Source organism: Ovis canadensis, chromosome 15 (assembly GCF_042477335.2).
Source record: "Ovis canadensis isolate MfBH-ARS-UI-01 breed Bighorn chromosome 15, ARS-UI_OviCan_v2, whole genome shotgun sequence".
Classification (NCBI taxonomy): domain Eukaryota; kingdom Metazoa; phylum Chordata; class Mammalia; order Artiodactyla; family Bovidae; genus Ovis; species Ovis canadensis.
In genome coordinates this window covers 48,985,424-48,998,271 of record NC_091259.1, presented here as the reverse complement: position 1 = coordinate 48,998,271, position 12,848 = coordinate 48,985,424, and the positions used below count along the sequence as shown (strand labels likewise).

Below are 12,848 nucleotides of genomic sequence, written 5' to 3'. Positions count from 1 at the left end.
CTTGCTGGCACCGCAACTCCAAGGTTCCTTAATTATACGAGGACAAAGCAAGCCGCCTGCCTGGATCCCTTTTTCATCAGTCTCTTGCTGACCTAAGGCCTCTAAGCTTACATTTGAAAACCATCTTTGATAAAATGATCTTCCAGTCCCTCCTCCATGAGACTGTCATCGTCTTTTCTCTTCTGGAGAGAGCACAAATGCTGGAGACAGTTTCCCTTCTTGGCTTAGCCACCTAGTAGCTCTGTGACCTTGGGCAAACTCTCTAAGTCACTATGTCTCAGCGTTCCCACCTCTCAAACTCTCCCTCACATGCAGTGATGCTAAAAGGCGGTCATGCGTGGACAGCACCGAGCCCAGTGTCTGACCCATAGGCGTAGTTCTCGTCCTCTCTTCCCTTTGATATCATCCAGCTTCAATTCTTTATATGCCTGTTGCTCTTAAAGTAAATCAAGGGGTTGGCTAAGATTCTCATTTGGCATTTCTGTAACTTCAAATCTCTCCTTAACTTTCATTCTCATTTGGCATTTCTGTAGTTTCAAATCTCTCCCTAGCTTTCTAACTCTTATATTCCTTGTCCCAAGCAATCTTGTATTCCTAAGTCCTAATATACCACTAACATGACACTTATTAGCTCAAGTTTCAAATCCTGCCCTGGTCGCTGAACTGCCTTCTCTCTCCTGCAGGATCTCAGTGGCCTTTTTAACTCTAAGCTCCCACAGGACAGAGACGGATAAGCAAGTCAGACCACTGAAGCCAAACCAGGCACCAGAACTTTAGAAGCAACATCCCTGTTGGTCCAGTGGTTAAGAATCCACCTGGCAATTTAGGGGACACAGGTTTGATCCCTGGTCCAGAAAGACCCCACATGCCTCGGAGCAACAAGACTGTGTACCACAAGAGGAGGTGGTGCACCTCCTGGGCCTTCCTATCTAGAGCCCACGCTCTGCAACAAGAGAAGCCCCTGCTTGCTGCAACCAGAGAGACTCCATGTACAGCAACAAAGACCCAGAACATCCAAAAATAAATAAGTAAACAAAAATTTTACAAAATAATAAGAAAAAGTTAAGTATAGATGCAGCACCTAACCATCTCAAATAGGTGCTCTACCCTGAATCTTAAACTCTGGACATGGGTGGAATGAACCCAATCATGCCGAAGAGCTGGCCTTAGCCTCCTCTTCAGGCATCATTTTCCATTGCTCTTGTCTGTCCTGAGGAGATGAGTGCTAATGTCACTTCTCTGGATTTCTCCAAACACTGTGTTTATGTGACCTCCGAGAGGATAGTGATAACAAACGTAGCCCAACAAAGTGTGTCTGCCAGCCCCAGTACCATTTCAGCAATACCATCATAAAGGAAGTCTGTCCCTTTCATTACAGCTGGATACTGAAGGCTTTCCACGGGCGTCACTAAGGGCAGCTTCATCTCCCAAAAGCAAACCTTCACAAAACTAAAACTGAATGCTGGGCAGTGGAAGAGAACTACATCTCAGAAATACATGCCTACTGACTGGGATACATGCCTACTGATCTGCCCTAGCAACATATTTTAATCTATAATTGTGTAGCCAGAAAAAACTACCAAAGCATTAGTGTTCACACTATCAGGAACCCTCTTGCTTAAAGCTCCAGTGGGCTGCATTCAGCTGGGTCCATAGAGTACACAGACTCACACCGAAGATTCCAGAACAGCAGCTGTTTCCAGTCATTGTCACAACATATTGTAAATTGGAACCGTTTGCAGTAATGTGTTATTAACAATAATTTAAGTACCAAAGCATATGAATGATTAACTACGAATTGAAGCCATTTCAAGGTTATCACATTCTCTTGCATATTAATATGCTTCCTCAAGTCGAAGAGAGAGGGACGGAGTGAGAAGGAACACAACGTGTTGGGACGTGCGTGGTCCTGGCCCTCCCCTGGGGCGTGCGCTCTGCATGTGAAGGCATGTGTGTGAGGAGCGGGGAGCTTCGAGAACACCTGTGCTCAAGCATTGCCCTGTGGAATGGCACTCACTTTGACCCCGAAGGCAAAGTGACATTTGATAAGTTGACAACTGTAGGCGCAATGGAATTATCAAGTCTTTGCAGAACTCAAGGCACTGCAGCCCTAGGGAGACCTTCAAGTACAATCCACCATTTACAGAATCTAGACCATCCGCCAGTGGACCCAACCCTCTCGGCCCCTTGCTCTCTACCACAGCGCCCATGCCACACTGATGGACTGCCCTTCCAGCATCTCTCTCTCCCCAGATCCCACCTTGGCACCTTCTGGCTATAGTCATCACTCATACTCAGTTTGGTGTTTCCCCAAAGGACCTTCTGTGTAATATCAGCTCAATCTGGGCTGCCCTCCAATATGCCTCTCACAAGGCACCCTATCTGTCCTAGTCTCCAGAACAGAACACAAGCAACAAAAACTGGCAACAATCCTAAAGAGACTCCCAAGCTCTACGTCAAGGCAGCAGCCCATTCAACTTCCCAAGTTAAGTGACATCAGAAATCCTGTAGGACAGTAGTGAAGATGTTCCAGCAACCGCGCACTGGCTCTGGACCCCACAAACACCTTTAAAAACAAACAGACCACCTAAATCTGAGTAACTGAAGCTGCGCTTCAAGGCCCTCACAAACCAGAAAAACAAACTGTGGCTCTCCAACATTTCATTGTGAATTCTCCTTGAGGCTCTACATCAACCTACTTATCAAGGGCAAATAACAATTTATGTCAAGTGAGTGGGAAAGAATGTGGAATTCATTTATTTTACAGCCTACACACTTCTGGATAAAAATGAAAATTCTTTGGCCATGGTAAAAAAAAGTCGTATTCTTTGGCAAGGCTTTTCTACTCCATGAAGATATGGACCTGGGCTATTAATAAAGATAATTGGGCTCAACCTCTAAATTTTGCTATTGGACTCTCTCAAAATATCAATTTCTGTTACTATTATAATTTCACATGCCACAGTTCATTCCGAAGGACAAATAAGTTTACTCTTTAAATGACACCCTTTCCTCAAATAATCTTCAAGCATTTTGCAAACATTATATCCTCTTCTTTACAACCCTGCCAAGTCAGGGATCAGATGAGAAGGACATCAGCCAATTCTCAGTAACATCCAAAAGCTATAAGGAGACAAAAAAAAAAAAACCCTCCCAACAACTGGGCCTTGGATATTTTCCGATTTTTAGGGACTATATATGTGTTTGTAATTTTGGTGACCAACCTACTGTTACTGAATTAATTACTGTTACTGGTACAATATCCACATACTATGCCTAATAAAATTTTAGGAAACAAAAGCAGTTAATAATCCATTTCTCCCATTGTTCGGATGATCTTGACTCAGTGAAGTAAGATAATGGATTTAGAAATTAGTCATATAATGTAATACATTATTAATCATGGTATTCAGAAGGGTAAATAGATGTTACAAGAATACCACCCAGGAATTCAATTTCATTTTAGATTTATTTACTCTCTTAAATTCTTTACTCTACCATCATCCCTCAAATAAATCTAAGTATGATGTTTCCTTTTCTTCCAAAACAGTGATTTTCAACCCCTTTTTAAAAAGAAAGCAGAGTCCTTTAAAAAATGAAATATCTTACAGAAAACCAAATATAAGACAGATGAAAGAAAAAACATTGGTTGCATAGAGGGGAGAGAATGAGGAAAGGAGGGATCAAAGAGACCTCACTTGACCCTTCTATTTCTTAAGTCTCAGATCAAACCTTCTAGAAGCTTGGGGCTCCTGGGGACAGAGTTCGAGAATCACTGCCCTAAAGCATATGTGCAAAGCAAAAATTATGTGTATATAAAATAGAATACAGGCATGATATAAGTTTCATCAATTAATGATATATGGAAATAAAACACATACAGAAAATACGCAAATCGCAAACACTGATATCCCAAGAGAAAAACCAGCAAAAGACACCAGTATAAAATTAAAACAAACACAGGGCTCGGGAGAAGACGCTAAGTTCTACAGCAATCAAGGGAGTACAGAGCAAAAGAACAGAGGATTTGATAGCGGTTACATTCGCCCAGAAACAGTTGAAGGGTAACACCCAAGGCTGGCCAGGTTCTGAGAAGCAGGTACAATGTTATATTGCCATTGGCTGCACAGAAAGGTTTTCCTTTTGAAAAACAATCTTTCATAAAAATTGCTCATATTTTTTGAGTCAATAATAATCCCATTTGTGGAAAGGCACCATTAAAGTCATTCAAAAGAAGAACACAGTGAGGTAAAGATGTTTATTTCTGATTAGTTATAATAGAAAAGAAAATGTTCAATAATAGGCAAGGGGTTAAATCAATAACGGTATACTGATGGTGGAATATTATGCAGTCACTAAAAATACAGTAAAAGTTCTCTTTAAGAAAGAAAGTGAAAGTGAAAGTCACTCAGTCATGTCCGACTCTTTGCAATCCCATGGAGTACACAGTCCGTGGAATTCTCCAGGCCAGAATACTGGAGTGGGTAGCCGTTCCCTTCTCCAGGGGATCTTCCCAACCCAGGGATTGAATCCAAGTCTCCCACATTACAGGCAGATTCTTTGCCAGCTGAGCCACCAGGGAAGCCCTCTCTTTAAGAAATCTCCAGTTAATTGCCTCTCTCGATTAAGCATGTTTTCATTCTCTCCATGAAAAACAAAACCAAACAGGATGCGATTGTCCCTCTGTGTCAATTTCTCTCCCTCACCCCATTCACATCTCCAGCTAACAATGGCGTTATAAGGCAACCAAGAGTACACTGGGTTTGTTTCCAAATGTGTTTAGAATCTTGGAACTTGCCATTGTAACAGCGTAACTTAATCACATATTATATGACCAATGGCCAATGGAAGATCATTGCTAAAAATTTAGAGTTATTTCTAAGAAAATTAATTTAAAGCTTTGGAAAGACTTTATAGAACTCATCACATAAATAGCAGTTAAATTACTCATGAACAAAGTCACTGCAAAAGACCAAAGTAATAAAAATGTGGGCCACTACACTGCTTCATAGAAATCCACCCTGAATACTCGTTGGAAGGACTGATGCTGAAATTGAAACTCCAGTATTTTGGTCACCCGATGCGAACAGCTGACTCATTGGAAAAGTCCCTGATGCTGGGAAAGATTGAGGACAGAAAATGAAGAGGGCATCACCGATGCAACGGACATGAACTTGGGCAAACTTCAGGAGAGGGTGAGGGACAGAGAGGCCTGGCTTGCTGCAGTCCATGGGGTTGCAAAGAGTTGGACACCACTGGGCAACTGAATAACAACAACAAAATCAATAAACTATGTAGCAAATATTGAAAAAATGCTTCTAACAAAAAGTAAACTGAGGAAAGCAGAATATAAAATTACATGTAAACCATGACTACACCTGCATTTTTAAATATGGAGGCAGAAGGACAAAGCTAGAAGGCAATGTCAAAATACAAAATAGTTGTGTTAGATTAGAATGAATTAGAGGAATTTTATACATTTTAAAATATTTTATTTACTGTTGGCTCATTCTTTTTTATATTCAAGAGATGCTAACCAAGAAAAATGAAAAGCTGTATGGGTTTCTACTCGACTTCTACAGGAAGACGTGGACCCACACTTCCATTTCCTATGCCCTCCGACACTCCAGCCGCCTTCACCCTCTATACTTAACCCACTGCACCCCCTCCAGCAATTCCATCTTTCTCCTCCAAGACCAAACCTGTACTAATATTTGTTTGTGTTTCCAATCCATCAGGATGCTATTTTTAAAATCCAGAGTTATCCACCCTCTCATTTACCATCTATCTGGTTAAAAAATAATTATCAAAACTGCAATTTACTTTCCCAAGAGATTCCCAAACACCATCTAATTAAATCATTCAATCAGAAAACAAATTAAAATGAAATATCACTGCAACCCCAAGAGGAAAATAAACTTTTCAGTCATGACTAGAACGCAGCTCCAGGGTGATGCTCCAAAGCCTCTTCTAATTGCAAGTCCTATGGAACATCCAGTAGAACATTTTGTGACATCTGCAGCTTCCAGGACAACTTTCCTTCCAAAGCAAAGAGGAGCCTGTGCAAGGCTCCAAAGCAAAACATAGTCATTCAAGAGTGGAAATGCTTTTATTAATGACTAACCAGTGCCCTGGGCACCCACACTGTGTGCTCATTCATTCATCTACACAGCCATCCAACACACACTCTCAGAAGAATGTGCCAGGAACTGTCCTGGGTGTTCCACAAACACTTCTTATGTGAATGTAACCTCTGCCTTTTGGTGTGAAACAAAACCCAGAGCTTCCTGAGTTTAACTATGGAAGAGTCTCCAGGCGGAAAGGCTATGACTCCATCATCCCTTGGCCACCCTCTGACGTCTCCAACTCCGACACCCACTCCCACCATCCAGGGACTCTAGCAGAGCTCTGCTGCCCCTGTGACTCATTGACCCTCTTAAGGGACAGCCTAGCATGCGGTTAAAAACACAGGTCCTGAAGCAACATGAGCTTGGTTTAAATCTCTGTACCTTAGACAAATTATATAAGCTCTCCATATGTAAAACGGAGCTTACATACTTACCTCATGGGGGGAGGAGAATTAAATAAGTCAACGTACATGAAGTACTTAAATAATGCCGGGCACACAGCTGGTGCTATATAATTTTTAGCTACTAACTATTATTATTATCCCTATTCCCCCTGAGCTTAGCAGAGTAAACTGGTTTGCTCAAAAGGCCCTCCCTACTAACTAGAGGAAACTCGACAGTGGAAATCACGTAAATGGCCCATATCATCAAGGACAAGCCTCTGATCTTTTCCCTTCCCACCCTCTGCCTTCAGAAAGTGGTACTTCAGTTCAGTTCAGTCGCTCAGTCCGACTCTTTGCGACCCCATGAATCGCAGCATGCCAGGCCTCCCTGTCCATCCCAAACGCCATAGGCCCCTTACATAAGTAAGATAAATCCCTAGCCCACCCGGCTCCTCTATCCATGGACTTCTCCAGGCAAGAATATTGGAGTGGGTAGCCATTCCCTTCTCCAGGGGATCTTCCCGACCCAGGAACTGATCTTGGGTCTCCCGCATTGCAGGCAGATTCTTTACCAGCTGGGCTGCCAGGGAAGCCAAATTTTACTTTAAATTCCCCCAAAGACTTGCTCAAGGGTGGCTCCAGCATCACCGGGGGTACTGTCACTAGTTGTGGCAACACCATCATGGCACAACAGCCAAGCATCCTATGCCTCCCCCTGCCTCATGGCTAGTCTTTGCTAAGTCACTGGCCCTTCCCCACCCCACTGTGAGCCAGGGCTTCTACCTCTCCAGCTGAGAATCTGGCCTTTTCTGAATATCCACAGGACTCATAATACAGTCATTGCACATACACAAGAGAGCTGGATCACCATGTGTTTTAAGGATAATGCTCCCTCTTTTTTTCTTCCCCTCTCAATTTTTTCAGGTATACACTTAAAAGTTTCAAACAAGGCATAGCTATAAGGTTTCCTGGGAGCAAAAACACAAAGACTCCTTTCAGCTTCCACACCGCACTCATTTTCACGTAGAGTCTTATAAATCACATGATACGGTCCACATTCAACATGACAAGGGTGCACTCTGGGATGAGCCCATGACCCCAAGATCTCCTCACTGCTTCCCAGTGTAGTATCTTGCTCACCTCCTCCCTGACCAGACTGGAAAGCACAAGAGGATCATTTTCCAGAAACATTAACACACACACACAGAATCTGTGAATGAAAATCTCTTAAAATCTGTGGTCAAACTAGAAATGTCAAAGTAAGGTACGGCCTGCATCCCTCTGGGAACATTATGAATCACCCTGGGGCAAACACTGTACTTCTACCGCTGACTAATTGTCAATCTGGACCCACCGGATGGAAAAGAACAAGTAAGAAACACAGCAACAGGCACATCAGAGAGATAAACTGGTCTGCTATGCAAGCCCATGGCAGGTACCAAGGAGAGCTGCGAAGCAGAGGCGGCAGAGCCATGAACTTGTTTTAAAGTCAGCAGTCAGGAAGCACCGTGGATACGTATACCTCTCCTGCACTCACCTGAACCTCCCCCCTGGGAAGGAACTTTTGTACATATGGGGAAGCAAACCGAATGTAGAGAGAGCAGCTGTCCCCACCATGGCAGGGGCAGCAGATGCAAGGTTGGATCCGGACAACCAAGTGTAAACAAATGAGAGTGCTCCTGGGAGAGAAACAGTCAACCCAATATGTGCCAAAGTCTGCCTGGTTGACAGGTGAACTAGGCTCTGCTGGCGCTGTCCTGCCCTTACAAAGCTGACATGCCTGGTAGAAAACAGGGGGAACAGAAGCACAGAAAAAAGAAATGTGAACGTGAGAGACGGGCATGTGCGTGCACACTCTGACCTGTGGTGCCCAGCCGGAGCTCTCTATCTGTTGCCTCTGACAGCTCATCGGACAGGGTCGCCTGGGGAGAGCGCTCCGTACCCCATCCTCCCCTTGACCCCAGCCCTAGCCTGGAGCGCAATCACCCGGCTCAGCCTAAGACTCCAGACCTAGCGCGCGCGGGTCTGTTTGCTCTGCCCCAGCCACTCCCTGGGCCTGGGAGTGGAGCTACCGGAGGGAAGAGCCTTCACTGGCAGCCCAGGGCGGGTTCTCCCAGTCCTGGGCGGAGGCGCCACCGCAGTGGACAGAGCTCCAGGCGCCCATGCTTCTTCACCGAGCCAACACCTGCTCCTGGAGAGGGTCTTGGACCCGCGGGCTGTGGTGCGGGTGGAGACCGCTTAGGTTCAGACAGCACTCCTAGCCACAGATCCCTCTGCACACCCAATCGCTTACGGGCCGCTCACAGCCGGGCTGGGACTAGGGCCATGCAGTCTTCCCAGCTCCGGCTCGTCCCGCAGCCTGTAGGTCCTAAATGCAGCGACTTGGGCCTCACGCTTCTCCTCGTAGGCCCAACGGTAGCCAAATGAGCCCGATCGCCTTTGAGCGCTCCCGCGTACACACACCGACGCTCACATGTACCCACACTCTGAACCGGGCCTGCGTGCGACCCCGAGACCCTCGAGCAACTAGCCGGTAGTCACACGCACACTGGGACACGTGCGCAGCGCACCCCCACACCGCCAGCGAGCTGCACACACCCGCGCGTGGAGCCCCGCGCGCACACGTGTGCCCTGGAGAGGCGCGCACAGCCGCCGACACTGAGGGTCCGGTACTCAGGCAAGAACACACACGCAGCCCCGCCAAGCGTCTGCGGCCTCAGAGCCCCGCAGTCACTCGAGAGATGCCCACCAGCCTCGGCGCACCGCGCACGGCTCTGGGCACTCCCCGGCCCCGTGGGCTGCCCAAGTTTCCCCGGGCGCCAGTACCTTGAATATGCTGCTTTATGACATTCTCCAGGTGATCCAGCCGTTCAATAATCTTCAGGGTGTCCCCTTTGTCTTCCTCCAGCTTCTTGTCGGGCGCCGGCTCCTGCCCCCGCACATACACGCTGGCGATGTAGTTGGTGACCCAGCCCACGTAGAGCAGACATATGATGTTGGTCATGCCGCTCAGGATCACGCAAGTGGACACCAAAGTTTTGGTCTTCCTGGTGCACACCATTCTGGGCTCCCTCCTCCATACAGAGCTCCCGGGGGCCCCTTCTCTCTGCGCACCCGGGACTCCCCCGCGATCACACCCCCTCGGACGCCCGGGGCCGCCGGGCGCCGGAGCACCTGAGTCCCGACGGTCTCCAAAGCCCGGACCGCTGGCAGTGGAGCCGCCGTGCCCAAGTTTGGAGCTCCCGCCGCTGGCCGCCGTGAGAGAGAGCTTGACAAAGGAAATGAGGTGGATTATTTTTCCAAATTAAAAATCTCCTAGCCCTTCTCGGAGCAGTCACGGGTGGTCGGCAGCCGCGCGCCTTGATACGAGCGTCTGGGAAACTTTGCCACAGCCTGGATCCGCGGCCGCGCCGCTTCCCATCGCCGGGCGCCGATTGCCTTGGCGGTCCGACCCGCCCGCGCTGCTGGAAGGACGGCGGCGGCGGCAGCGGCGGCGGCGGCAGGGAGAACCGCGGGGCCCAGCGGCCCGGCCCCCTCCGAGCGACAAGCGCCGCCACCAATCGCGCTCGGGCTCGGAAGAGGGGCCGGGGCTGGGCGGTCGCGGACCAACGCGGAGGGTGCGGGAGGCGGAGTCCGGCCCGGGGCCCCACCTGCTGGCCGCCCCTGGCCCCCGCCCTCCAGGGACGCTCCAGAACCTCCACCCTCGCCCGCGCTGGCTGCCCCAGAGCCGAGGCTCCCGGAGAGGGCGCGCCACCAGTCCCAGTCCTGGGCCGGCAGATTCCACCTCTAGGGGTATGCCGCTTGTTCTCGCGCAGAAACCTCCAGGCTTCCGGAGGGAGCTCGGCTCAGCGTTCCACCGCTCGATCGCTGGGCTTCTCGCGTGGATCCCACCTGCCGGCTCTCAACCCTTTTTCTGGTTGCCAGGACTCGGGGAGGCCAGGGAAGTGTGGGCCGGATGGCCTGTGCAGTCTCGCCCTCGGTCAGGCCCCGTGGGCGTCCACTTCTTCCTTGACTACACCCTGTCAGCAGGCTTCCTGAATGTCTCCAGACCCCACAACTGTCAAAAGAGTCAACCCTTTTAGGAATCTCTTAGGAGGTTCTGTACCATCTCCACTACCGAACACTCAAAGGTTTTTAACGCCCCTAGCTATATATATTTTTTAAGTCTGTGCAGTTCCGGAACAAACTGTGTCTTGTAACCCCAGTTGTCATTCATGTGGGCCCGGGCTCATCCCAATGCATGTGGAGATCCTGCACAGAAATATCCCTGGGGGGATTAAGCTCTCTGTGAGCTGTAAGTCCTTGTACATGCTGTTTGTGATTGATGTTAGGGAGGACAGAACTGTGCCTCACAGCAGAGGGGCATGGCTGGACTCCAGTGACTGACACTATTCTGTTATTAGAGCACATGCTTATTCATATTATCCCTTTCTGTTGAACACTCACTTCTTCTCAGAACCTGAATAAAATTCCTTCAAACAAAGATTCTTCAAAACACAGATTTCTATCCTCTTCTCTGTCTCTGGAATGCATTTTCCTGTCCTGAACAGTGTCCCTTGGCGCGCCAGCACCCCAACAAGCTGTGATCCTGGTACCCAAGGCAGCGCCCTCAAGTGATGTTTTCTGGACCTGGCCCAGCAAAAGAGGGTGGACACAAAATCAATGAAGGGGCATTTGATGGCCACCAGCCTGGAAGCCCTTTAACCAATGCTTTGCATACAGAACTCCCAAAAGATACTATGAAAACAGACGAAACTGGAGATCTTGGAAGATTTCTCTCTACCCATAACTGGGAAAGAGAACAATACGTGTAGGTTGGATAGAGAGTAGAGGAAGGTACTATGTATGAGTCCATACATATGAAAAAAGAGTACAGACTGTTTCTGGAAAAAAAATCAAGGGACAGAAATCTGCATCCATGAGGGAATAAAACCTGTCTCTCTTTTCCTCTAGAAGTATAATCAGATCACAAACAGAGGTTCTGGACTTCCTTCTAGTTGGATGAATTTATAAGCAGTGGCTTTAAATACAGCTAATGGTAAAGGTCTAATTACTCCTGTTTCATACTCTCTCCCAGGAGGGGACCTGGAAATTCAGCTCTTCCCAGGATCTTCCTAAACCACCACAAGGCTGGACAGAGAGAAGCAATACTCATTTTTCACATTCTTATTGGGGAAAAAACCCCAAATTTAAAAATAAGGTTCAAATAGAAAACAGAATGGATTGTGTGACTTTATATTTTGATCCAGCTGGCCCAGTCATCGATTTGTAATGTGGAGGGACTGAATGCATTAAAAGAAGAATGAGGATCAGACTCTTCTCTCGAAAGGTCACAAACTCTAGTTGACCAGTTCAAAGATTATTCACTGTAGGTGCAGCCAGGTTCCACAACTCTCATCCCAGATCCACCACTTATTGGTTATGAGAGTTTGGACGAGCTTCAAAACACCAAAGGGGCTCAGTTTCCCCTTACATCAAATATAAACAATACTTGCTGGAGAACTGGTTGTGATGATGAAATGAGAGAACGTACGAGGCAGAATGTTTCATTAGTGCAGGATATATACTGGGTGCTCAGGATCATGTGAACTTTCCTTCCAGGGTATGGTGAACTTGACTAGAATTCTGTGAACTCCATTGGCTATTCAGCAATAGTTCGTTTCTCCACCGACCAGTATCAGTTCTCTCTCCCCCAATGGAAGTTAACAGGAACCAGAACTATAGGCAACAAGTTGCTTAACTTTCTGAGCTGAGCTCCAGCACATTGACTTTCTATTCATAATGTCTGTCTTCACCATCAGTAGGGCACATAGGTCAATAGTATGTTCAAATGAATGGCTGGTTTCCAGGACCCTCTAATTCCCACTAAAAATCCCTAATTCTTTGGTTTTAAACAAGCAAATTGGAAGGGAATACAAAGATTTAACCCAGAAAGATTTCAGAGTCACAAGGACAGAGAAGAGTTAGCCTCTATGTTTATAGGTGAGTGAACAACAGGATGGGCTGTACTTGTGGGTAGGAAGTCCTACCTGCTGTGTTGTGCTGGGCGCAGTCACTCCATTGTGTCCAGCTCTGTGACCCCATGGACTGCAATCCTATAAACAATGCCTGGGTAGAGATTCATTTCTTTGACCCTCATTCAATCCAACAACTAATTATTGAGCCCCTGAGGTTTTGTCTGAATGACCAGTTGCCCCAGACCCTGCCCAGTTTATTACAAACATGTGTATATAACCCGTCTCATAGTCTCAATAATGAGCCTCTTTTCTGAAACTGGAAAGCTGCTACAAGGGGATCACTGTGAAGTTAATCAGAAAATGGGTGTGAGCAGGCTTAG

The 12,848-nt window shown here is 47.2% G+C and overlaps 1 protein-coding gene across 3 annotated transcripts in view; it reads right to left on the bottom strand.

The window, feature by feature from the left end:
* GALNT18 (polypeptide N-acetylgalactosaminyltransferase 18) overlaps positions 1-10,159 on the bottom strand; it is a 353,469-nt gene extending 343,310 nt beyond the window's left edge. For 2 of the 3 annotated variants that reach the window (XR_011249332.1, XM_069554381.1), the window contains exon 1: positions 9,338-10,091. Coding sequence is in view for 2 of the 3 variants with exons in the window: in XM_069554381.1 (XP_069410482.1) it covers positions 9,338-9,572 (235 nt within the window). In the remaining variant the exon portion in view is untranslated. Of the gene's footprint in view, positions 1-9,337 lie in introns of all 3 variants that reach the window. The other variant, XM_069554380.1, reaches the window with a different exon arrangement.
* Between the last annotated feature and the right edge of the window lie 2,689 nt (positions 10,160-12,848).